The 27408-nt window shown below is 49.3% G+C and overlaps 1 protein-coding gene across 1 annotated transcript in view; it reads right to left on the minus strand.

The window, feature by feature from the left end:
- The window catches only part of HORMAD2 (HORMA domain containing 2), a 693976-nt gene that overhangs the window by 497420 nt on the left and 169148 nt on the right, over positions 1 to 27408 (minus strand). Inside the window, exon 6 of the mRNA XM_085633816.1 lies at positions 2001 to 2037. Within this exon, the coding sequence (XP_085489942.1) occupies positions 2001 to 2037 (37 nt within the window). The remainder of the gene's footprint in view (positions 1 to 2000; positions 2038 to 27408) is intronic.

Genomic DNA, 27408 nt, shown 5'->3' on the forward strand with positions numbered 1-27408 from the left:
TCACTAATGCAGCCACGATATTGGATAACCACCTTTTTGAAACTCTTGTTTCAAGACAATCATCATTCACACTACACATAGTTATTAGATCTCCTGATACTGAGAGGCAAAAATCACAGGTGGAACTGAAGTGGGAAGAAGATCTCAATGTTAATTTCTCTGTTAATCTGTGGAATAAAATTTGGCTCAACATTCGAACATCTTCAAGAGCAGCAACACTACCCAATCCTTGTTGTTTATATATAATAGACTTCTAGACTTCTTATAGCTCCTCAAATTTTTAAGATAGCTCTCGACATACCTGCCACGTGCTGGTCATGAGATGAATGTAACAAAGACTACAAGTACTTAATATTTAATTGCCATTATTCTCACTAGTTTTGGATTCAAGTTTGGGAACAGATAAACTCTGCATTTCAATCAAATGATATTTTTTCCAATGCCAATCTATTCCTAGGCAGCGTATCACAACACTGAAGTGATTGCATGTTAAATGTTAAAATAATTGACCTTAAGTTAGCAGTTGTCTTACAAAAAATTACCAAAAACTGGAAGACCTAAAAATATATTTTGTTTCAAGCTTGGTGGCATGGAATATGGTATAACCATTTGCTTGATAGAGCTTTTATTGTACTTCTCTGCTTTGCATGAAAAAGGGAAGCTCTATGGTCTCCTGATACAATTCATCTAAATACTACTGCTATTCCATATGCTTTACATCAATCTTTGAAGAGATGCCTAGACTTCCTTGAATTTCTTTAATAATTCTATGTTATGTACAATTTATAATTAATTACCACATTTATCTATAAACTGTATGTATATATATTCTTTATAACATGATGATTTTAAATGATTTTTGTTTTCTATATATTGCCTCACGTTTATTATTAAATATGCTTCACTTCTCATTTAATTAAAAAAAAATCTAATTTGTAATTAATTTCCCACTATTCATTCCTTTTTCTTTTTCTTCTCTTTTCTTTCCTTGATTATTTTTTTTTCCAAAATCCTTACTGATCATCCATAGATATTTGAATACATTCCTTTTGTTACTGTTTTGAATCATTCATAGGTCTACACATATTATTCTAGATATAATGCTATAATTTACACTATCTTCAAAGTTAAAGCATAATTCTGTTGTTCATTACAGAATGTTCATTATCTTATATTTCATACAACTATGATAAATAAGGCTTAAAAACTCTCCTCAGCTAAAAGATGGCCAACAGATCTCGACCTCTCGATATGAGATTGTTATTAGTAATGTGCTCACGCATGGGTGTCCTTGTGTTTTGCTGTTTATCTCGTTCCCGTTTATATCTTAGGACTGTCCCAACAAACGTTTTGCATTTCACGACTAGGGTTCACAATTCATGCACCCGGAGCAAGTCCACAAATTAGGTCCCCATGGCTCAATGTTCGAAAGAAAATAAAAACTTGGTGGTTGAAACTGTTTTGTTTTGTTTTTAAAGATCTTTGTCAGAATGTGGAAGGAAGTCAAGGATCTTGTATTTCAAGAAATAGAAAGAACCGGTTTTGGGCTAAACATCTGGCAGGAATTCAAAGCAATGTACAAGACTGTGGCAATAGCAGTGCCAACCTTTAAAGTATTAGGAACACAGCTTTCAGGGATGTACATATTTAGAAAGCAACAAGCCCATGCAATTTTCAACAAAAACAATGATATTCCCCTTGACAACACTTCAAGTAAGTGTTTGGAAGGAAAAGGGGTTGCGGCCAATGCATTTTGGAAATCAGAATGTGCAGCAGTGCTCGATGGAGTATATTTAGCATCTCTCAGTCTTGAATGGCATCTGAGGTTATACCAAACGCTCTCATTTACTGGATGAACCAGACAAGGAAAATTCCCACCCACTAACTATTAAGTGAGAAATAATGGAGCATCACTCAGGGAGACTGTGCAATTCACCTCACACTATGTGAAACTGTTCCTGCTAACAGAGTGATAACATCCAACAAAAAAAAATACTTACATACTTCTTTTCCAGAGCATCAAAAGATCCCTGAATCCTGCAAAACAGCATTTTAGGAGAAACTTATGGTATATATTCTTGTGATTTACAATAGAAACAAAGTCTTGATTTTAACATGCGAGTTCATAAGATGCCTTACACATGCAGAATGTGAATAATAACTTGTCTACACTTTTAAACAGTAATGAAAAAAGTACTGTACAACTACTTTTTCACTCAGGTTTTTGCTGTCTTACTGTTTTGAAAATTATTTATCTTTTTAACTGAAGATGCCAAAAACTTCAGTTTTATTTAAAAGATGGAAAATCCTTCTTCTATACTAAAGACTCTCTTTTAAGCTTCCATAAGGCAGGATGAAGTTTAAACGGAATGCTATAATGATTCCATTTACTTTCTTTTTTTTTTTTTTTTTTTTTTTGTTAAAAAATTTTATTGAACAATAAATCAATTACAAGCATGGGCCTACAACCACCAGGGCCGGCCGCTAGATTCAGAAAGGATCATACAGTTATTAAGGCAATAGTCGGCTCCCGGGGCCCAGCCCCGTACATGGCTCCGGATAGTCCTAGGGAAGCAGGATACATAGGATTAACATAAATAACAAGTAAAAACAAAAGGCGAGGCATACGGGCAAAAAGTGTGGGTAAGGCTACATCCGGGGGACTCTACTTCAGACCTTAAAATAGCTATCAAGAGGGAGGAGTACTAATAGGTCGGGGGGGGGTCACGGGAGAGGAACGTCTATATTCGGTTGTTCCAAAAGTCGCAAGGAACCATCAAGGGTCAGGGGGACAAAGCAATATCGGTGTCCACTAGGGGGGGAGTACAGATACCCCCACGATACGCGTTCCATTGCCCCCAGATTCTACCCCATGCCCCCGGTTTACCACGAGCCACATACACAGTCTTCTCCCTGAACATGCACCAGTCCATGTTCTCCTTCCATACGGACACGGTGGGAGGCCGCTGGGAACCCCAAAGCTGCGCTATATCTCTCTTGGCAAGAGGCCCACCGAGTCTGAGCCGCGTTATAATCATTGGGCTCCCACACATTCAGGACACAGCGACGCACCTCCGGCAGAAGCGCCACCCCGGTGACCCGGCCCATGACCACATGTACCCGGCGCCAGTATTCCGCCACCTCGCGGCACTCCCAGAGGATATGGAGAAAGGTGGCACTGAGCCCACATCCCCGCTTACAGAGCCCGTCTTCAGAGAATCCCATCGAGACCAAACGGGGACCCGTCACATACACCCGGTGGAGAATCTTTAGCTGGACCAGGCGGAGACGGGCTGGAATGGCCACTTCCTTGGGGGACGACAGTGCGGACTGCCAGTCCTCGTCGTCCAGTTCCACCCCATCCCCCGTCCACGCCTCCCGAAGGCGCACCAAGAGGTCAGCCCGATTATTGATAAGTTTTTTATAAATTAAAGAGATAGTACTGTCGGGGACATGACCATCGAGTATGCGGTCCTCGAGAGGCGAAGAATCCGGGATCTTGGTCCCCTCTCCAAAAACCGAGAGCAGGGCATGCCGAACCTGGGCGTAGCGAAAGAACTCCCTTCCCGTAAGTTCGTATTCGCTCTGGAGCGCCGCGAATGTTTTAACCGCACCCTTAATCCATAGGTCTCCCACTCTACTAATACCAATCGTGTCCCAACGGTCAAACCCCTTCGTTGTCCAGAGGCTTCCCAGTCGATCGGAGGCAAACAGAGGAGTAGCACACGTTAATCGCCCACTCCAGCCCATGGCTACATTGGCCGCCTTCCAGATCCGTACCGCAATCTTAGTAGGGCCCGTAAGGGTCCGTCCAGCCGATCTGGAGTAAAGCGCCCTGTTATAATTTCCGCCGGGAAGCAGGAATTTATCCATCCCATACGCCGGATTCAAGCCGGGCGCATACGTGGCATGGTTAATGGCCGATAGCTGTGAGGCCCAATAATACCTGCGAATGTCGGGAAGCGCGATGCCCCCGTCGTACCAGGGGAGAGTAAGCTTTGCCAGAGCGATACGCGCCCGTCCGTCCCACACCAGTCTCCTCTGCAGGCTCTCCACCTCCCGAAAGTAGGACACAGGAATGACATCGAAGGAGTTCTGAAGCGCATAGAGGAATCTGGGAAGGGACAGCATTTTAAACAGTGCTGCCCGACCCAGCGGGGACAAGGGCAGCTTACACCACCGAGCCGTGTCCTCCCTCAAACGCCGAAGTGGAAGCAGGAGATTCTGCTCATAGCGAGCCACCGGGTTCAACGAGACGTATATCCCCAGGTATTTGAAGCCGGACAGAGATAATTGGATCGGAAGCCGAGGCGGCAAGAGAGGAGGGTCACCGGAGATAGGATAGACACAGGATTTAGACCAGTTGATCGTTAGACCCGAATTTCTCCCAAAGGAAGTCAGAACATCAAAGAGAACATTAAGCGACCGCCGCGGCGAGGTGAGATACAGGAGAATATCGTCCGCATACAACGAGACCCGATCCTCGAAGCCCGGGGCCCACCGGATCCCTCTGATCGAGGGCTCCCAGCGGAGCCAAGCAGCGAGCGGCTCCAGGGCAAGAGCAAAGAGCAGAGGGGACAACGGGCACCCCTGCCTCGTACCCCTACCGAGAGCGAAGGGCCGAGAGACCCGCCCATTAACCACCACCTGAGCCATGGGTCCCGTGTAAAGAAGCTTCACCCAGCCAAGAAATCCTTCCCCAAAGCCGAATTTGGTCAAGACAGCCCAAAGGAATGGCCACTCGATGGTGTCAAAGGCCATCGTGGCGTCTAAAGAAACCAGCACGGCTGGTTCGGAGAGGTACTCCGCCCTGGCGAGGGCGCCGTGAAGACGCCGCAAGTTAAGGGCGGTGTTACGATGAGGGATGAAGCCGCATTGATCAGGATGAATCAGATCGCAGATGACGCTCAACAAACGATTGGCAAGGACTTTAGCCAGGATTTTAGGCTCTGCGTTTAGCAGTGAAATAGGCCTGTAGGAGGCACAGCGGTCTCGTGGCTTACCGTCCTTGGGGATCACGACTATCGTAGCCAGACGCTGGTCGTCAGGAAGGGAACCTGCCTCAAGGGACTCTTGAAACATACGACGGAGAAAGGGCGCGAGTTTATCCGGGCGCAACTTATATAATTCTATAGGCAGACCGTTGGGACCCATCGCCTTGCCCGAACGAAGGGACCGAATCGCAGTTGCTATTTCATCTACAGACAAGGGGGCGTCCAGCCGCTCACGGTCGTCGACGGACAGGCAAGGCAAAGCAATATCCCTCAGCAGAAGGCGAGAGTCTTCTTCATCCCTATCAGTCACCGGGGAGTACACGGCCCGGAGGTGGTCAGCGAAACATTCCACAATCTCACCAGGCTCAGTCACACACACTCCATCCGAGACACGCAGCTCCGGGACCACACGATTAACTCTCTCCTTCTTATCCAGCCACGCAATCAACTTTCCCGCCTTGTCTCCGGCATCATACAATCGACCCTGCTGCTCCCTATACATCGTTTTGGCAGCGTCAGTGACAAGAGACCTGTATTCAAACTGTTTCAGGCTGAGGGCATGTAGCCCGTCCGGAGTGACACCAGTCTCCAAGGCCGACTCCAGCCCCGAGATGTCAGTCTCCAGCTTCACCACTGCCTCACTCTTGAGCTTCTTAGCCACCACTATCTGGGAGAGGGCGTGTCCGCGGATTACGGTTTTAAAGGCTTCCCACAGGGACATTGCGGACGACACCGACCCCTCGTTTTCAAGGAAGTATTGGTCCATAGCCTTAACCAGGCTGTCGCGAGTCGTAGGGTCTCGCAGGTACCACGGGTTGATGGGAGCGATCCGCCCTGCAGACCGCGCCTCGGTGTCAAAGAGCAGCCACAACGGGGAATGGTCGGAGATACCCCGCGCCAGGTGCCTAACCTCTCGAATCCGACCAGTCTGCGCCGCGGGCATAAGGAAATAGTCTAACCTAGAAAGACTCCCATGCGCCCCAGAGTGAAAGGTGTACTGACATTGGGTCGGATGCATTAATCTCCAACTATCTACCAGGCCGAAGGTCTCCAACAGTCCACCAAGCCATGCCTGGGCAGCGGGGAGGGCCCTGGGTGGGTGACGATCCAGGTCACCCGAAACCACCGAATTAAAGTCCCCGCCCATAATCAAAAGGCTCTCCGGAAGTTCAAGCAGCATTCGACCCAGGTCCGCGAAGGTGGAGTTCTGGAGGCCCGGGGGGACGTAAACTGAGACCAGGGAAAGGGGCCGCCCCTCCCACCTCCCAGTCAGACACACATAGCGCCCTCTGTCATCCGAGACTACCTTAGTGATATCCAACGGAAGTGAGGATCGCAGGAGAATGCCCACCCCCCTGGAACCAGTTGTGTAACCAGAATGGGCCACGAGGCGGTATCCCCCCCTGTTCATTGCATGACAAACATTACCAACCAGATGCGTCTCCTGGATAAACACCACATCAGGAGTCAGACGACGCAAATACTGCAGTACTACACCCCGTTTGATACGGTCCCCCAACCCATTGACGTTCCATGACATCAGTCTCAACCCGTCCCCCCCCATCCCCTCCAATAGGTCAAAGGCCCCCCAGTCAGTAGCACAGTTCCCGAATCTGGACAAAAATCAATACCTCGCCCTGCAAACAAAAAACACACAACAAAACAACCCCTCCTTCCCCCCAACCCCCCCCAAATCCAACTCCCCCTACCCTGCACCCCTGCGGGCCAAAAAACCCCCCCAACTTGCAGTGTGCCTGTCGCCCTACTAACCCCATTCTACGAAAAGACCCCGGAGGAGGAAAGGGACCCGTCCCCGCCCGCCCCCCACACAGGTCCTAGTGAGACAAAATAAACAAAAGAAGTAAAACCCAGCTGAACAGTGCAAAATGGCAAAACCAAGGACCAAAAGTCACTCCAAAGGGGACCCGTCACCTTCGGCGCCTGCAGAGGGCCCGGGACGGCCACCCCTGTCCGGCAGCGAGTCCAGCCAGTCACTCACGGCCACAGGAGAGTCAAAAAAGGCAGTCCGATCCTCATGTTCCACTCGGAGTTTTGCAGGGTAGAGCATAGAGTACTTGAGGCCCAGTTCACGGAGACGACGCTTCACCCCCTGGAATCCCATCCGCTGTTTCTGGACGAGTTGGGTAAAGTCCGGATAAAAGTTAATGGATGAGTTCTCATGACGAACCGGGCCGTGGACCCGTGAGGCCTGCAGAATCGCATCTCGGTCTCTATAGTGGAACAGTTTGGACACAATAGGCCTCGGGGGGGCCCCCGGCCGTGGCCGACCGCCCGGAACTCGATGGGCCCGCTCCACGGCAAAAAACTTACTTAGGCCTGCAGGGGTCAACTGTTGGAGGATGAGTTCCTCGACCAGGAGGTCAACCGGGCGGTTGTCGGAGGACTCCGGTACGCCTATGACACGGATGTTGTTGCGTCGGGCCCGTCCCTCGAAGTCCTCCAGCCGCCGGGCCATCTGATCGTTGACCGCCTTGATGTCACCCAGCGCGGCCTGCAGGTCCGACACATCCGCACCAAGGGTGGAGGTCCGCGCATCAAGAGCCTGAACCCTCTCGTTAGTTTTGGAGAGATCTGCCCGGATTAAGGTGACATCGATTGCCACCGTGTTGATTTTACGGGCCAGGGCCTCGTATTGCGTGGCGATGGTTTCCCTGATGCCGTCAATGGTGCCCATGATGTCCTGCAGGGAAAGCTCCGGAGAGACGGTCGTGCCACCACCGGCGGCGTCGGGGGGGGGCCGGTCGCTCCAGGGGACCCTCTGCCCTGAGTGTAGCGGTCCATGTTGTTGGCCTGGACCGGTCCCCCGCGGAGGGAGGCCTTAGTCTTACGCCCCTCGGGGCCCCCTTTGCCCCCCATGTGGTCACGGACACCGAAGAAGACCGCCGACCAAGAATCGTAGGGGCAACGGCACCGCAAACCAGCGCCGCACCAGAGACCACAATATAGCGGTGCGGGGGGACCCAAGGCGATGGGCACACTAATGGCAGGTGGAGACAAAGCCTCGCGCAGAGGCCAAGGAAGCACCCCGCCACATCAAGTGCGTTCGCCGGCCAGCCCCCTGAAGTCCGAAAGTGAAACCGAAAGTGGTAGAGCGGCCGCTGGCACCGCACTGCAGCCGCTGTTGTTCAATTACGACACGGCTCCACGGATCACCTTCGCCCCGGGCACCTCCGTCAGGTGGGTCCCAGAAGTTCGAACAACGACAAATCAGGATTCCCAGGTCCGATTCGAGTTCTGAAAAGAGATATGTGCTCTGCCGGTCTTCATCTGCCAGATTCCATAAACCACATCAGGATATTCTCAGGATAAATTCCGAGGAGCAGCAAGGGTCCGGGGAGCCCTGTGCTCACGCGACCATCTTGGATGCGCGCTAGGCTCCTCCTCTCCATTTACTTTCTTGATGTCGCTGGGCTCAGAAGAGAAGATTTCAAGCAAATCTAATAATGATTCAGTGCCGGGAGTAGATGACTACCAACATTAAATGAAATACGGTAGGGTAGGCATTCCCATTTGCATCAATCAATCAGGGAATTATAAGCGCGCTACTCACCCGTGAGGGTCTCAAGTTGCTTGGGGGTGGGGGGGGGGGGGGGTTCAGCTGTTTCGTATAAGTCGAAGAGCCAGGTTTTCAGAGCCTTCCTGAAGGTGTTCAGGGAGGGGGCACGTCAGATGTTGGTGGGGAGCTCGTTCCTGGTCTTGGCCGTGATGTAGGAGAAGGGTCGTACCACTGTTCTGGCTCTGAGGATGCGCAGGGTTTTGGCGAGGAAGAGGTAGGTGGAGCGGAGGTTTCGTTTGGGTACGTGGAGGGTGATTCTGTCGTTGAGGTATTGGGGTCCAGTGTTGTGTAGGCATTTGTAAGCGTAGGTGAGTATCTTGAAGGTGACTCTTTTCTCGACGGAGAGCCAGTGGAGCTTGCGTAGGTTTTGGCTGATGTGTTCGTGTCGGGGACCCCCAGGACGAGTCTGGCAGCAGTATTCTTTATTGTCTGGAGCTTGCAGAGTAGGGACTTGTTGATGCCAGCATAGAGGGTGTTCCCATACTCCAGCCTGCTGGTGATGAGTGCGTGGGTGACTGTTTTCCTTGCCTCGGCGCAGATCCATTTGAAGGTCTTACGGAGAATGCGGAGAGTGTTGAAACAGCTGGAGGTGACGGCATTGACCTGTCGATTCATGGAGAGGGAGGAGTCGAGTAAGTGCCAAGGTTCTTGGTGTGGTCCGTGGGGGGTCAGGGGGGTGCAGCTCCTGGCGGTGGCCACCCGGAGTTGCTCCATGATGAGGGGGTGGTTCCGAGGACGAGGACTTCCGTCTTGTCAGAGTTGAGATTTAGGCACCTGTTGCTCATCCAGGCTGCAACGTCCTGCATTTCTTCCTGGAAGTTGAGCCTGGTGGTGGTGGGGTCCTTGGTGAGGGAGAGGATGAGCTGGGTGTCGTCGGCGTGGGAGACTATGCTGAGGCCGTGCTGTTGGACGATGGCGGCGAGGGGAGCCATGTAGATGTTGAAAAGGGTTGGGCTGAGTGATGATCCCTGTGGGATTACGCAGTTGATCTCCGTGGGTTCGGAGAGGAAGGGTGGCAGTCTGATCCTTTAGCTCCTGCCGGTGAGGACCGATCTGATCCAGTCGCGGGCGGTGCCTTGTATGCCGGCATCGTGTAATCTAGCTGAGAGTGTTCGGTGGGAGACGTTGTCTAAAGCTGCTGATAGGTTGAGTAGAATCAGGGCTGCGGTGTGGCCTTGGTCGAGGAGGGTGCGGATTTCTTCGGTGGCGGCGAGTAGGGCGTTCTCGGTGCTGTGGTTTCTTCAGAATCCGGATTGGGAAGGTTTGAGGATGGCGTTGTCTTCGATGAACCTTGTCAGTTCTGCGATGACTGTCTTCTCGGCGACTTTAGCTGCAAAAGGGAGGAGCGAGATGGGCCGGTAGTTTGTGAGGTCAGTCGGGTCTGCTGATGGCTTCTTGAGCAGGGGCCTGACTTCTGCACGTTTCCAGTTGCTGGGGAAGAAGTCTGTCTCGAAGGTGGTATTGATGGTGCATTGCAGCACGAGTGCGATGGAGGTGGCGACTCTGTGGTATATGTGAGGTGGGCAGGGGTCCATAGGGGCCCCGGATTGGATGCCTTTCATGGTCGAAGCAGTCTCCTCTATCGTGATCGGTGTCCAGGCGGAGATGGTGGTCTGGCTGACGGTGGCGACATGCCGGCTTAACCTAGAGTCAGGCGTGTGGTCGTTGAAGTTGTCGTAGAGGTTCTTTATCTTCAGGTGGAAGTAGGATCCGAGTTTGTCACAGAGGTCCTGGGAGTGGGTAATGTCCGTGGCTTCGCTGCGGGGTTTGGTGAATTCCTGGATGAAGCAGAAAAGTTCCTTGGAGTTGCTGGAGTTGGCGAGGATTCTGTTGTGGATGAAGATCCATTTGGTGGCTCTGATGCGTTGATGGTATTCCATCATAGTATCCTTGAAGGTGGTGTACTTTTCGGGTGTCTTGCTGTTTCTCCAGTTCTTCTCCAGGTGCCTGCAGGTCCGTCTAGTTTCTTGGAGGGCGGTGGTGAAGCAGGTGGCTTTCCTGGGGCGTTGCTTGTTGTGGTTTCGCAGAAGGGTGAGCTTGTCTGCGCAGTTGTCAATCCAAGTGTGGAATTCCCTGGCCGCGTGGTTGGCGTCGGTTGCAATGGCGGGGGTGTTGCAGTTGAGGGTGGAATTGAGTTGTTCCTTGGTGACTCTTCTTTCCAGTTCCTACGTGTGGTGCGCAGAGCAGGTTAGGATGGCTTGGGTTTGTTGACAAGGAAGTGTACGCAGTGATGGTCAGTCCAGGGGGGCTGTGTGGTGTGGCTCAAGTGAATGCTGTTGCCTCCAGCGAAGATGCGGTCCAGAGTGTGTCTTACCTTGTGGGTCGGTGTGGTGACGAGTTGTTTCAGTCTGATGTTGGCGAGGTTGTCACGGAGGGTGGCGGTGTTTGGGTGGTTGAGGTTGTGAAGGTGGAAGTTCAGGTCTCTGACAAGTATGTAGTCCATGGCGGCGATGGCGTGGGGGGCGATGAGGTTGGTGATGGTGTCGGCAATGAGTGATCGTGGACCGGGGGGTCAGTAGGCGAGGGTGCCGTGGAGGGTGGAGTTAGGGCTGGTCTGGAGCTGGAAGTACAGGGGCTCGGCGGCGGGGACGTTTTCGCTGGAGGTGGTGAGGCGGAGGGAGTTTTTGTGCACAATGGCGATGCCTCCCCCCGGGTGTTTGGGGCGGTCCTTCCTCTGGATCTTGTACCCGACTGGGATGGCGGTGGCGATGTTGGGTGCCGAGGAGGCACTGGTCCAGGTTTCCGTGAAGAGTGTGACGTCGGGTGAGAGCGAGTCCTGGAGGTTCCAGATTTCCACGGCGTGTCAGTGCAAGGAGCACACATTGAGGAGGATGCACCTTAGGGCATCAGGGGTGTTGGTGGCCGGAGCGGTGGTGAAGGTCTGGAGGCAGGAGAACTGGCTGTGGGTTGTGTTAGGCATTGCCTGCTGGCAGTTGTTGTTTCTTCCGGGGTTGAGTGCGAGGAGTGTCTGGCTCGTACCGGTGTATGGAGGGAGATCCAGGGTCCCTGGTGCTGGTCACGGTCGGGTCGCAGACGGGCTTGCCTTTGGCACGCCTTCGGCCACCATTAATAGAGGAGGGGGAGGGACAAGAGGCTGGGAGACGGGAGCGGGACTGTCAGGGGAGGGGCCGTTGGGGCAGCAGCAGCGGGAAAACAGGCTGGGAAAGTAAAAATAGTGAAGTGAAAATAAGGAGATTAAAAAAAGGCGGAGGCAACCAAGTATTTACAATAATTGAACCGGGACAAATCAGCGAAGGCTCTGGGCTGAGGCAGGCAGGATCTGGGCAGCGGAGTGGGCAGCAGGCGCAAACCTCACCAGGAGGGTGAGGTTGAAGGGCTGCGGCGACGGCACAGCGGAGCTGCTGGGGAGAGAGTTTGACCCAGGCCAAAGGTCAAGGTCATCAATAGGAATTAACAAATAACTTTTGCTACAGACTGGAAATTGCATGAAACTAATCAGTATAACAAATCTACTAATGTTGCATAATATACTTCAAGTGCAGCACCTTTAACTAACAGTGAAAACTAACTCTGGGCTCATTGAGTGGCATGTTGCCCCCCAAACAGCTTATCAACGCCTCACCATGAGTAGCGAGCGCTATATAATCCTACAATACAAAACCCTTTTTTGCAAGAATCTTAAACCACACATTAGTCTGCACACTCACATTACATCGAATCTCAGCAACAGGTCTCATCTGATCCTTGACCATGATACCTATCTCATCCAGGTAGTTCCCTACTCTAAATCGTTGAGCAGGCATTAGGAATTTAAGGATAAATTACTTACCTTTAGTAATGCTCTTTCTAACGGCTATGTAATCTTGTTCTCAGCCTAAACTCACTTCCAAACCTTCAAATAAGATCAAAAGACTTTTATCAAAGCCAACTCTTCTAACCTAGGTGGCGATGCTATCTGCAAATCATAAGATGTAATACCTGGATACTGAGAAACTATTCAATATAGCGCACCACAGGTGCCTGTGACATCACTTTTGTCTAAATATCTAGAAGACAATATCAAAAACGACAGAGCCAAACACACAAAAGCTGTGCATGAAAACAGAAAGAGTTTCTGAATGTGTCAATGCCTCGGCCCCTAAAAACAGACAGTTAGAGCAAACCAACATTTAGTTGTTTTTTTTAAACAGTCTTTTTTTAAACATTTGCTCAGTATGCATTAATGATTACATTAGGTATGTACAAAGCGAGTCAGTATGGAGAGAATACCACCACATTCCGTGTCAGATAAGAATGAAATCATCTAGTATTACACTAATACAAGGCTGCAGGCACAAGGGGTGGCAGAGTGGGCTAAAGAAGGATGATAGATCCAACCCAGATCTGTTGACTGGGTGTGAGTGTTTGATTGGTTCTGATGCTCCGTCCATCACCACCCCCTTTTGTACTGCAGGCACAAGGTGACATGGAGAACAATGCAAATGAAAGGCACCTTCCTCCCCCCTCCCACACATCTCCTGACACACCCTCAGGCCTCTCTTTCTTGGCTCCATTTGCCCCAAATCTTCTTATACATCCAAATAACACGCTTGTGCGCCTCCTTTAGATAGGCAAACAGTTATGTGGCGCCATCCGCCATATACAACTTCCAACTGATAATAATTCCGACCCAGCGGGTCCTAATATTCACTTCGGTATGTAGGTTCTCTTCTTTCAGTTGTTCAGTCAATTTCCGAGCGGCTATGTGCCGACATTGTTTTAACAGCTCTTCATCTGTTTGCTTTTCGTGAGCTTTTAACCACTAGTCGGTCGGTGTGCCACAAGTTTCTATACTATTCTTTTTCGTGAAGGTCCTGCCTGCAATGTTGTCTTCACAAGTTCTCACCAGCTGATTCGATTCACCAGTTGGAAGTTGTATATGGCGGATGGCGCCACGTAACTGTTAGCCTATCTAAAGGAGGCGCACAAGCGTGTTATTTGGATGATTATAACTGGGACAACAGAATCCGAATATTATTACCTGTACTAAGAGATTGACTGAACAACTGAAAGAAGAGAACCTACATACCGAAGTGAATATTAGGACCCGCTGGGTCGGAATTAAAACCAGTTGGAAGGTCCAAAGAGTTACAAAGTGTCTTTTGAGCCCTGAAGAAGTCTAGGGTTACACACCCAAAGACGAAACACCTGTTGGCTGGCCTGTGAAGCAACACAACATTAAACCTACACTTGAAGAAAGAATACTTTGTCTTCATTTACCAACTACGATCACTTTTGTGTTATAACTATTTTATGCATGTGCACAGGGTTTGATGTTATTTGCTTGGACGGACGTGTGTCCATAATTGAGGGCTTAGGGGTTTTCCCTCACCTGCTGCACCAAACTGATATATCTCCGTTGCTACTTTCACAACACTTGGCAAGCGCCATACCATACCCTGTGATAAATAATACCCCCCTTTTGCTTTCTCAAATCCTTGATATCCCTGGTCACGAATATACCTAGTTATCGAAAACCATTCGACACCACCGTAGCTAGGCAGGCCGGCGTGAGGACCGGATGGCCCACATCGGAGAGAAAACTAGGGATTTATCCCAGTTAATTTGGTAGCTGACAAATTTGGAAAATCTTGTCCATCGACAGCAGAGGCCGTGAGACATATCGTCGGCATACAAAGAGATCCTCTCCTCCCACGCCTTGTTCCTCTGGATGCCCCACAGGAGAGGGCCTTGCTGGAGCCAAGCCACCAAAGGTTCCAGCGCCAAGGCGAATATAATTGGTGATAAGGGGCACCCCTGACGCGTGCCCATGTGAAGGGTCGAAAGATCAGGAAACCACACCTTTCACTGGTACCCTGTCCACGACATCCCGATATAAAAGTTGGACCCATGAACAGAATTTAGGGCCAGAGTTTAGCCTGGACAGCACCACAAACAGATATGCCACTCTTTGCTATCAAAAACCATTCCTGCATCCAGGGAGAGCACCATGCCTTACACTGCTGCCGGTGCCACCGTCGTATGCATCACCCCATAGAGCTGCCTTAAATTAAGTCGGGTACCCTTGCATGTCTGGATTGACAAGGCCTGGGCCAATAACTTGGCCTCCAAATTAAGTAATGAAATGGGCCTGTACGAACTGCAGATCGTAGGGAGCCTGCATTTCTTGAGAACCACAATAGTGGCCGTCCTTTGATCAAACAGGAGAGCTCCATCCTTCTCCGCCGTTTTAAACATTTAGAGCGTGTGGTGCTATCTGATCTACCACACATTTAAACAGCTCTACGGGCAATCCGTTAGGCCCCACTGCTTTTACAGATTGGAGCCCATGGACGGCCCCCTCAATATCCGTCAGGTCCTGTTCCAATACCTCCTGGTACTCAGGAGAGAGGACACTGAGTGCAAGATCCTCCAAGAGTTCAGCGCAATCATCCCGGGACATAAGGGTCTCGGAGGAGTATATGTTTTCATAATACTGTGCGAATGCTTCTGCTGTATTGGCCGGAAATTGTGAACCCCACACGTGGGGTCCTTAACTTTGACTACTCAATTTCTATTTCTATCTCTCTTATCTTACCAGGCAATACATTTATTGGCTTTATTCCCAGTATCCTACAACTGACTTTGAGTAGCCAAGGCGCGCCCACACAGCGTTTTCAACTAGGTCCCTCAGCTCCTGCTAATGATATGAATCAGCCCAGTGACCGAAACCTCTCTTCTTGTTGCCTCCCGGCAGGGGCATGATCTCTTGCTCCAATTTTACGCACTGGGCAACCTTTTCCTAACTTTTAAACCCAATAAGGGCCTGAGTGTGTCCCTTCAACACAGTCTTAAAAGTCTCCCACAATGTGCGTGCCGAATCTACAGATCCCGCATTGACCGCAAAGTACAGAGTGGTGCACTCATTCACCTGGTCTCGGAATTTCCTGTCTTTCAAGTGACAATACGCTATACTGGGTAGCAATACTGTCTCCCTGGCCAGACCCGATAGGGAGGCCAACACCAGGGAATGGTTGAAAATGTTCTGTGCCAGCTGCGTCACTTCTTTAAAATGACTCACACTTGTGTGATGGGTAAATATATAATCCAGACAGGAGAGGCTGTCATGCCTGGCCGACAAGTGTGTGAACTGATTCTCATTCAGGTGATGTACCCGCCAAAGGTCCACCAAACCAATGGCGGTCATAAAGGAGTGAAGTTGGCTCCCTCCCTGTGCAGCCACCCTTTCCGGCCACCTGTCCCTTCCTGGCTCCATCACGTCATTCATGTCTGCCCTATAATTAGTCTGCCAGTCGGCAAGTTCAACAGAGAAGTGCCAAGTGCCAATAAAGTGTCCCCCTGAAGTTTAGGCGGTGCATAAAGAGCATAGGTTAAGTGTCTGACCGTGCCAAATGCCTGTCTGCAGCACGAAGCGACCCAGAAAGTCGCACCACATCTGACCAGGTGTGTATGATATCGAGGATTTCAGAAGGATAGACTGCTCCCGAGACTCAGTGCTGAAGCCTGCATGCGCTATCAGGGTGTAGCCCCATCTATCCAGGGCCTTAAAGCAGTGACCTCTCAAATGAGTTTCTTGTAAATAAACCAGGTCACGGATGTGTCGACGGATAAATTCCAATACCAGAGTATGTTTAATCTTAGAGCCCAGACCGTTCAAGTTCCAGGACAGGATGTGTAGATCCTCAGGGGTCTGCATTTCCATTTCGTGTGGCGGCAAAGGCCATTCCTGCCCAAGATGCCCAAGATGTGGATCCGGCCATAGCCCGCCCAGTCTCCATGGTCGGACCCCCTCCTCCCCTCGCCCCACTAGGTAACCACAAATATGGTTGGTGTACTGAGCATAAAATTGAAAGCAAATCAATGGTATAACATTCTGATAAACTCCCCCCTCCCTGCTACCCTGCACTGTGGGTCGAAACATGCCCACCACTCCAATTTGCAGAGTGCCTGTCGCCCTTAACTGAACAACAAACATTTCAAGTGTTGGCCGCTTTACCAATTCATTGTCGACTGCTTAAGGCCCTCGCAAACCCCTTGTGAGACTGACATTGTCTCCCCATAGCTATTGCTGATAAAACAAACTCCTGTGCAATCCCTCATGGGCTCGTACATTCCCCTGAGTCCACTAGAATGAATTTTTACCGATTCGCTCCATTGGGTACCCCCACAAAACAGGAGAACAAATTAGTACCTCAAGACCACGGGCCCACAGAACTAAATAATGCCCTCAGTAGGGGATTCCCAAGCCAGTCTAAACAATAGTCCCACTGTCAGCCCCAAATACAATACAATCAGGTAGTCATCCAGTGTCCGTCGCGGTGCCTCTTCCTCCACGCCATCGATTGTCTGGCTGTCACCGAGTGCTGGTGAATCATTGCTTTGTCGGCCCGGGGTGTGCCCTTTCCTGCACCCACGAGGCCGCCTCTTCTCCAAGGTACGCCAGCATTCCAGCCAGTCCCAGGCCTCCACTGGAGTAGTGAAGAACAATGCTTTGCCCTCCGACAGGATGAGCAACTTGGCCGGGAATAACATCATGTATTTCAATTTTCTATCACGGAGTACCCTCTTGATTTCCTCAAAGCTATGGCCCTGCCATTGTACCTGTTTCATAAAGACCGGGAAACAGCCCACTATGGCATTTTCGTATTTCAATTTCCCAAGCGAGCAAGCTGCCTGGAATATGGCGCCCCTGTCCTGGTAGTTAAAGATCCTGGCAATAATAGTATGTGGGGGAGCACCCGGCCTGTGCGCCCGCTCAACCGAAATAAAATTGGAGAGGCACTTGGGTCGCAGGAAATTAGTTATAAGGTCTTCAATCAACAGGTCATGCCTGGGTCCCTCTGACCCCTCTGGGAACCCAACCACTCTAATGTTGTTCCAGCAGGCTCTGCCCTCCTGGTCCTCGAGTTTGGCCGCCATAATTTCTTGCTGCTTCGGGAGGCTGCGTACTTGGTCTTCCAATTACTTGGAGGTGGTTTGGAGGGTGTGGAATTTGGCGCATCAGTTTTAGGCTCCAGGGAGGTCTTAAGGTCCTGAATGGCTTACCTAAATGCCCCCCCCCCAAAAGAGGGCTCCGCTGGCTCCACCGATCCACCGGCTGACCCCCACACCCTCCATGGACTGCCTGGGAACTGCATAATTGTCCATCTTGTTAGATTACAGCAGTAATTGCTCTTTTGGTATCACCATGACCCTCCGAAAGCAGCAGCTGGTAGGACAGTCTGACAGAAATGTCTGGGGGGAGGGCTCCCGACTCCAGACTCCCCCAGGGCACAACCTGCAGTCGCCAGTGAAGCCTCCTCACCTCACACACGCTGGTGAAAACCAGCAAGACGGAAAGGCCAGGCGGAAGCTACAGGAATCCAAACGTGGACAACCCAACTCGGGGCCGGCGCGTAACACCGCCACACAGGCTCTAATCGATGAAGGGCCCAGCGGGAGTCCCTCCACTGTCCTCCACAAATACAGCTCTCAGGCCTCAAGGACGGTCTGGTGCAGCTTCCTTACCGTCACTTTCAAATGTTCAGCTGATCTGCAGGGCCCATGACAACCTCCAGCACGCCTCACGTAGATGTCAACGACGCTCTTAACCGCCGTTGCCTCCTCTTTGCAACTTTCTCTGTGTCCTTGCCTAGCTCCAAGGCCCACAAGCTGGCCGCACCTTCCTGCTGCTTGATGTGCCAGCCCCCCCCGGGGCCCCTCCGGGTCCAGCCAACACTGCAGGCACAGCCAAATCACCGGCGGCCCGTGACAGCGCCTCAGAAAACCTCGGTCACTGCAGTCCCGTCCTGGTGGTCTGCCCTCCTACGACCAGACCCAGCATCATGCACAATTTTTGGGCCGCCACGCCCCTCTCGCTCTGGCCGTCAGCTGCCTGGGAGCACTGCTCTAGGATTCGGATGCTCCTGCCAGGGCCCGTTTCCAAGAACAGTGGGTTTATACTTCATGGAAAAGGATTGAGGTTTTGTCCCTTAAAACTCAATTACCTGACCCTAGGGAAAACCCTACTGCATATTATAAAGAATTGACTGAGGCAGCTTCTTCGACAGTAATGACGCTTGCGGATATTGAAATGTTCTTTGGTTTGTTGGTTCGGGTTGATATTTGGAGACAAGTACACACACAGGATCATGTTGCGGAATTGGGTAGTACCTGGGATCAGATAAAAGTATGGCATGAAGAGAGGAAGCCTGGTGAGAAGCCTAAAGCAGAAATACTTGCTTTGCCCGGTCATATCATTACATATATGCATTCTCTTATCCCGCTTAGAAAGGTTGATTGGGACAAGCTATCAGCTTGTCGTCTGAAGAAAGACAAGAGTGTGTCTTATATTTTCACACGGTTTGAAGGTCTGTTTTTAGATGGGCAGGACTTAATGGATGCCTTTGGGTCCCTCTGAGTATCGAGAAGATGTTTATCGCTTTGTGATTGATTTGCGTGAAATTAATATTATAGTGATTCCCCAGTCCTGGTGGTCGCCGACAATACGACTCTTTTGACAATGATTCCTTCTTCTGCTAAATTCCTCTCTGTCATTGACCTGAAAAATGCATTCTTCAGTATTCCCATTCATCCCGATAGAACATATCTGTTCGGTTTCGCCCTTAGCTGGTAAAAGTTTCAGATTCAGAGAAATTTGGAGATAAGCAGCGTCCGGGTGCTTATTTCTCTGCTGAGCTTGACCCTGTCGCCCGAGTTCTCCCGAGCTGTCTAAAAGTGGTTGCAGCTGTGGATGTCTCAATAAGACAATCAGCGGGACTCGTACTCGATATTGACCTCACAGTTATGGTACCCCATGCTGTGGATACACTTTTGAATGAGACAAGGACACAGCACCTTACCAGAGCACGTCTGACAGGTTACGAGCTAACGCTCTTTCAAAAGCACATTACGATCAAACCCTGTGCCACTCTGAATCCAGCCACGTTACTACCCCTCCCTTCTGAGAATGAGGAGATTGACATACACGATTGTATCTTCCAGACAGAAGAGACAAATGGACGGGTAGACTTGACTGATGTTCCCTTATCTGACCCCCAAGGGGAACCATATGTCGATGGCTCTTGTTTTAAGTTACCAGATGGCACTACAACTGCTGCGTGTGCAATTACAACACTGCACACGGTAGTTGAGACATCACAAGTTCCCTATCAGTCAGCCCAAGCTGCAGAGCTAGTCGCCCTTATTTGAGCCTGTGAATTGAGAGAGGGACTGGTTGTTAATATTTATATTGACAGCCAGTACGCCTTTGGAGTCGCCCCTAATTTCGGGAGGCTCTGGGCAGAGAGAGGGTTCCTTACTTCCCATGGGACAAGACTACAGCATGGCCCTCTCTTATATAGGCTTTTGTCTGCTTTGACACTCCCTATGAAATTGGCAATAGTGAAGTGCAGTGCCCATAAGAAAGTTACTGACGATGTTGGTTTAAGGGGAATGCTTTTGCAGATCAGACAGCTAAGGAAACAGCCTAAACTAAGATGAAAAGTATGTTTGTAGCAGGTCCTTCTAAGTGGGTGCTTGAGTTCACCATGTTTGAGGATACACTTGAAAACGTGAAGGAAATACAGAGTGAAGCCACAGTTGCGGAATTAGTGGTGTGGCAAGAAAGTACAGCAAATTTGAATGATGAGGGATGTTGTCAGATAAATTAGTTCTTCCTGTGTCACTATGGCTCACGGCCAGCTCATATCAGTGCTGAGGGTATTTGCAAGTTGTTAGATCCCGTATGGCAGAATGATAACATCCCAAAGACAGCTGAGCATTTAATGAAATACTGCATGGTGTGTATGATGCACAATCCTGGCAAGGGTACCCCTACACCACCGAGTAATTTTGCACCTCCCACTTTCCCTTTCGCGGTCCTTCAAATGGACTATATCGAAATAGACAGAGATAACAATCTGAAGTATGTGTTGGTGGTTGTTTGTGTGTTCAGTAAATGGGTTGAGGCTTACCCCACCAAAGAAAATACAGCCATTGCGACTGCAAAGATACTCCTAAAGGAGTTCTTTCCTCGCTTCAGCTTGCCCCGCTGGATCTGGAGTGATAACGGAAGTAATTTCAATGCCAAGTTTATTCAGTTCATTTGTGAGGGACTACACATCAGACAGAAGTTTCATGCTACGAATTTCCCCCAGTCAGCAGGTTTGGTTGAGAAGTACAATGGTACTCAAAACTGAAATTGGCAAAGATTCAGGAGACCACAGGGTTACAGTGGCCAGATGCTTTACCACTTGCTCTTTTGTCCACAAGAACAACAGCATGCTCTAGGAGAGGATTATCACCCTACAAGGTCGTGTTCGGACGCCCGGCGAATGTCTGTGGCGTCCCACGTCCACGCAGATTCTCCTTTATTAACCGATTACCTGTGTCATCAAGCAGGGCGACTTGGTGTTACTTCGAAATTCTCAGCGGAAGAAGAGCCTGGAGGCCCATTGGAAGGGGCCCGAGTTAGTCCTCCTCGCTACCAGGACCGCTGTGAAAGTTGCTGGCAGAAAGAATTGGATTAATTCCAGCCACTGCCGCAGAGTACCCTTGCCCTTACCCTATGACCAATGGGTGAGGGATGGTATTGGGGATGCTGAGGGAGAGAAGATACCTCAGTTCGTCCCCTTTAGTGATGCGTGGCTTATATGGACCCAAACGTATGCTGAGAACGACGTACTAAATGCAGTGGTCACCCCTGAAATCAAATACATTAAAGAGCCGCTCTTCATTGACCCCCCTCAGTGCCTGGAGTCACCAAGTATAATTTGCGCTCTCGGTTAAAGAATGGTGCACCAAAGGAGAAGTCAGATTAGTAGGGAAGGACTGTGCAAGTCAGGGTGTAATTTGTCAATAGTACCAACGGTGTTAGTTTAGGGCGAGGCGAGATTGGTGCATTATTCTGACATTGGACAGGATAGATCGAGTGTGCACCCTTGGAGGATGGTACATTATCCTGTGCTACGTGGGATTATTATTCAAGAACTAGGACTGAGCAGCTCCACCGCCAGTGCTCAAGAGCGCCAACGTTGATAAACAATAGGAGCCTGTCCAGTGAGTCTCAGACGGACACTGGGAACAATTGCCTTTGTTATTACTTTTACTGCATTCCCCTTTTTGCTTCATAATGTATCAGTTTGGTCAGCCTATTACAAAGGAGGAACAGCGATTTGCACTACCAAGTCCAGAACGGGGTTGGTCCACAAAGAGTAAAATAGTTTTAGCATTAATAGTTGGGATTACCCTAGTAACACTACTTGGAATATCTTCTTTTCTAGAGGAGAAGTATACTGTACAGTCCTTGGTTGGTACAACACCCATTCCCCCAGAACACGTTTGTTACTTTGACCCCTCACAAAGGAGGGCACCGAAAGTCTTATACAGATTATGTATTTCTACAAACGTTGCATCAGGCTCATGAGTTGTCGAATACAACTAATTGTTGAATTTGTGGATTGCTTCCCTGAGTGACTCATAAAATGATCATTTGTTGTCCATGCCACTGTCATACCACAGTAGTTGCGAGGATTGGATTGAATTGCTCAGTATGGTGCGCCCTCACCCCCAATTCTCTACTCTGGATTGGACACCTGCTGATCCTCGCACTGTGGTAGAGAATGTACATTTCCATCCTGGGTTTCCCCGCAGGACCGACAATTTGGTAAATTGTTTTTAAAGACCTGTATGAACGCATACAAAAGAGTAAAGAACAAGACCTGGTTTCAAATGGAAATGACTGATTTCCAAGGGTTTAACACGTCTGAGTATTTCCAATCTTTCCAGGCTTGTAAGGATACCAAGGACCAGCCAATACCGGTGTCAGTGGTCAACACAACAGCTAGTTTCCGAGTCCAGGGGACTGGGAGGATAAAGGTGGGGGAGAATGGATGCAATTCCACATACAGATTGAGAACGACTGATAGTCCGCCCTTAATCCCACTCGCTAATGTCTATTTTGTCCGTGGATCCCAAGCTTATGTCTGGCTCCCGAGGAGATGGTCGGGCAGGTGTCATCTCTCTTTTCTCCTTCCCCTGCGTATATAGCTCCGCCCAGTTACCATAAAGATCATCAGCTGCAGCGCAGGAGTGTATACTTGCCCCGAGTCAGAAGGGTAATTGACACAAAGGATATAGATCAGACAGATACCACCTTACAACAGTTTGAGGATGCCATGAAGGGTATCGTACCTTTTGTCTAACAGCCTTAATAGTCGTCGGTTAACAAGGGTTGTGAAGGGGTGATTAATACAACGGCTGGTATACTGACCAACATCACTGCTGAGCTTTAGGCTACGAGGTTAGTTACCTTGCAGAACCGGATGGTGTTAGACATCATACTTGCAGATAGGAGTGGGGCCTGTTGCGTCATTGGCGATAGCTGTTGTGTGTACATACCTGACCACGCCCCCAATGTGTATGCTGCCATACAGAAATTGCATAGACTCATCTGACATACACCAAGAACATGGTACTTGGACTCTCTCTGGGTGGTTCTGGGGTGTGTTCACGTCCTGGGGTTGGAAGATCCTTATCTTTCTAGCTGTGATTGCTGGTATTTTCATCACATGTTGTCTTTGCATACACTGTCTCCTGACCTGCTGCACTTATTGTACAAGTGTTCTCACCCCTAAACAGAGAAAGCCAGCTAATGACACTAGTGCTGCCATCATGTTGCAAAAGGATATTAATGACCTGATACAGATTGATAAAGGCATTTTTTATTCCACATCATCCCTTGCCACTTCTATTCCCTATACTGAGTCCAAGTGTTGATGTCCTTTGCTTCTCAGAATACAACACCTCTTTCCTTCACAAATGGTTTAGCGAATGCTAAAAGGAGGGTCTGATTAAATGAAAGTGTTTTGCTATTTAGTTTGTGCTTTGTTCTCGTGTTAAGTTAGCATTCGCTGCACCATTTTATGTTCAGCCGCCATTTTGAATCATGTTGTCAGCTACATATCTGTGGAAATGTTAATTTCTCCAAGGTTAGGCCTTGCTCTGCTAATGAATTCTTATTAACACATTCCTCTCCCATAGATAGAGGCTTTCTCCCACTACCCTAGCGATAGACATTAACAGAATGACCCTGGCAGTAAGATAATGCGTGCCCGGTCTCAGAGTCAAGATTCGTCTTACTGAACTTCTTTGTTTTAGCTGCACCTGCTAGTAGATTTCCATTAGGAGCAGGAAATTCTTGTTCCAGAAAACTTACATGATGTATCTCTTTGTTTGCTGAAGTCAGTCCCTCTGCAGCAATCCTAGAAGGCTGGTCAGGCTGGACTTTGCTCAAGTGTACCTGAATAAAATATACTTGGTTTGCATTCTCTACTGTCTGATCGACTCTTCATTTGTATGGAAGGCTGAGAGGTGATTGCGAGTGACCCTGGTGACCCTAATCAGGTTACTTCCTTCACGTGGGAGGACACTAATGTCCCTTAAGCCTCCTGTGGCTCCAGTCCGGCTTAGCTTGTGTCACTTCCTCAGCTGTATACAGGGTAAACTTGGTCGAACACAGAGCCTTAAAAGGGTACTCTGTGGGACCTCTCTTCAAAACTCCAGTTTTGCCCTCATCTCACTATTGGTCGGGAGCTTCTTCTGTCTCGGGAGGGAGGGGACAATCAGTCTCTTGCCCTTGTTCCTCTAGTCGGAGTGGCTGGTCTAATGGGTTGCGGCCATCTTAAGGCCAGGCATTACCCCCGCGTGTCTCTTTGTCTCCTTGTAGACCAATCCTGTCTCCCCAAGCTTAGCCTCTCTCCTTTGTGCCCGATCAGGCCCCGCTGCTTTCCTCTGCCCTCTCCCGGCGCCCTGCGGCTCACCTCGCTCGGTCGGCTTGTCCGTCCGTGCCGCCGCATTTGATGGATCTTTTTTTTTCCACAACATAATTTTATTGTTGACATCCAAGACAGAGTTAATGCCTCAACGGGCATCGGCAATATGTATACATGGTGACATATACTGATATCAAATTTTCAATGATACTATAATGTCGTTCATGTAAATAATAAGTTGCGAAATAACACTCAAGAAAAACAAATAACAGTGCCAGGCAATATCTACCTGGAAAGTAGAAATGTATCATAGATAGGGAGGGTTCTAGCCAACCATAACCATAACCAGTATGCATGCTGTGTAAATTCCAGTCCAGTATACTTATGATTCATTGGATCTTGGGCCGACCGTGCTCCTTATCTAGAGAGCTGCTTCTCCACTCTCTCTATACTACAGTGCGTCTCATTGGCGCTCCAGGAGATCGTCTCTTGCGTAAAGGGAGCTTTACGATTCGGTAACGTCTTTTGGCGACATCTTGTCTCCTCCTGCCCCGTCTCTCGTCCAACAGAATTCACCATCAGTGTGTGCCTTATTCGTGCCGTTCCCAACGACAATGTTTAGCTGTTGGTTCAACAGGCATCAGAGTGCTTTGGTCGATCCCATCGGTGATGTCTAGCCCCTCATCTGTTGTTGATGGTGGCGGAGCCTCGATGGACTACATCCACTCAGACATCTTGGCTGGCCATGCCCCCTCTAAACTTTTTTATGGATGTTGCAAAAACAAACATAATATTTATCTGCAAAAGGTTTGTCACAGACTCTCACACACCACCCAAATTAGAATAAATTGAAGGAAAACGGAATTTAAAAGAATCTGTTTCAGGATTATTCTAGGCCGTCAGGGCAGAACACAGCTAGCTCTATCAGGAGCCCGCTGAAAGGAGGACCCTGGGCCAGAGCCCTCTTTGCCCATGCCTTAAAACGTCTCTGGATAACAAGGAGTTTTGTGGCTCCTGTGTCACCTGCCAAGCCAGTGGTAAGTCAATTGGCACTACAAAGACCCCCTTAATCCCACTACCATTGATTGGGGTTCCCTTTGAAAGGGAAGGGATCGACATTAGTGGTCCTCTAGACCCTCCTACAGCATCTGGGAACAGTTATATCCTGGGGATGGTGGACCATTCAACCAGATAACCAGAAGCTATTCCCCTTAGGACCACTACAGCTCCTGCAGTGGCCTAGTTCTGGAAAGAGTGTGGTATCAACTATAAGTTCACTACACCCCACCATCCACAGGGTAACAGGTTGGTTGGAAAATTCTACAAAACCCTTAACGGTATGATTATGGGACTATCTGACAAGCTCAGGAGGTGATGGGATGTCCTATTACTTTGCCTTCTTTTTGCCTACAGATAGGTTCCACAGAAGGGGGTGAGCTACAGCCCATTTGAACTTCTATTTGGACATCCAGTTGGGGATCCACTTGCTCTAGTGAAGGAGGGATGGAAGCAACCTCTCAAACCTCATGAGCAAGACATTGTGGACTATGTGCGAGGCCTGCGTTCATGCATGGCTGAGTAAATGAAGAAGGCCAGCAAAAACCTGGAAGCCAGCCAACAACTTCAGAAGTTGGGGCATGACCAAAAGGCTGTTCTGACTATGTACCAACGAGGGCAGAAAGTATGGGTCCTGGAACCTGTGGCCCCAAGAGCAAATGGAGTTCCCCCCATATTATCCTGGAGAAGAAAGGTGAAGTCACTATTTGGTGAACCTAGGTACTCCTAGAACCCCTACACGGTGTATCATGTGAATCGTCTAAAGCCTTACTTCGACAGGACAGGAGGAAGAGAGTGAGCACTCTCCCTGATCTCCTCTCACAGACCCTGTTGAGGTTCAGTTGATGGAGTAGTCTTGGCAGATAACCTCACTGACCAATAACAAGCTGACTGCAGACAGGTTCTCAGTCAGTTCCCAGACCTCTTTTCTCTGACAACCAGTCAGACTACCTGGTGTGCACATGAGGTGGACACAGGTGGCAATCCGCCTGTCAAGAGTAAAATCTACAGGCAGCCTGACCATGTCAGGGATTGCATTAGGGCATAGATCCAAAAGATGCTGGAGTTAAGGGTCATTGAGCCTACAGATAGTCCCTGGACTAGTCCAGTAGTCCCTGTGCCAAAACCTCACTCCCAGTGCAGGAAGAGAGAAATTAGGTTTTGTGTAGACTACAGAGGCCTTAACGCAGTCACTAAGACAGTTGCCCATCCAATCCCCAGGACAGATGAGTATCTCAGCAGCTTTGAACTGACTGCAGGCTATTTGCAGATAAGGCTCACAGATGCTGCAAAACCTAAGACAGCATTTTCAACGCCTGGAGGGCACTTCCAGTTTACTGCAATGCCCTTTGGTTTGAAGAATGCACCTGCCACATTTCAGAGGTTGGTGAATCAAGTTCTGCCAAGACTTTAGTGCAGCCTATGTTGATATAGTATAGCTGTCTTTAACTCCACATGGCAGGATCACCTGGTCCACCTCAGGAATGTACTTGTGGCCCTACAGAAGGCAGGCTTCACTATCAAGGCCAGTAAGTGCAAGATAGGGTAGAGTAAGGTTGTGTACGTGTGCTACCTGGTAGGTGGAGGCCAAGTTCAACCATTGGAGAGCAATATCCAAACCATTGTGGATTGGGTTGCTCCCACTACCCAGATCAGGTCCGAGATATTTTGGGCCTGACTTGGTACTACAGAAGATTTGTTAAGGGGCCTGGGTCCATTGTGACTTCCTTAATGGCTTCGCCTCTAAGAAGATGCCTAAAAAGGTGAATTTGACAGGTATCTGTCAAGAGACCTTTGATGCCTTGAAGAAGGCCATGTGCTCTGCTTCCATTCTGCAGAATCCTGATTATTCCAAACAATTTATTGTCCAGACAGATACCTCTGGGATAGGAATAGGAGAAGTGTTATCACAACGTAATGAAGAGGGCCAGGATCAACCAGTAGCTTTTATCAGCAGACGTTTGACCCCAAGAGAAAAAATCTTTATTCGGCCAATCTCTCCTTTAGTGTAACGCCCTGAACGTCTCAGGATCGTTTAACAGACACGATAATGAGGACGCAACCACTT

The sequence above is a fragment of the Triturus cristatus genome, chromosome 11 (assembly GCF_964204655.1).
Source record: "Triturus cristatus chromosome 11, aTriCri1.1, whole genome shotgun sequence".
NCBI classification, from domain to species: Eukaryota; Metazoa; Chordata; class Amphibia; order Caudata; family Salamandridae; genus Triturus; species Triturus cristatus.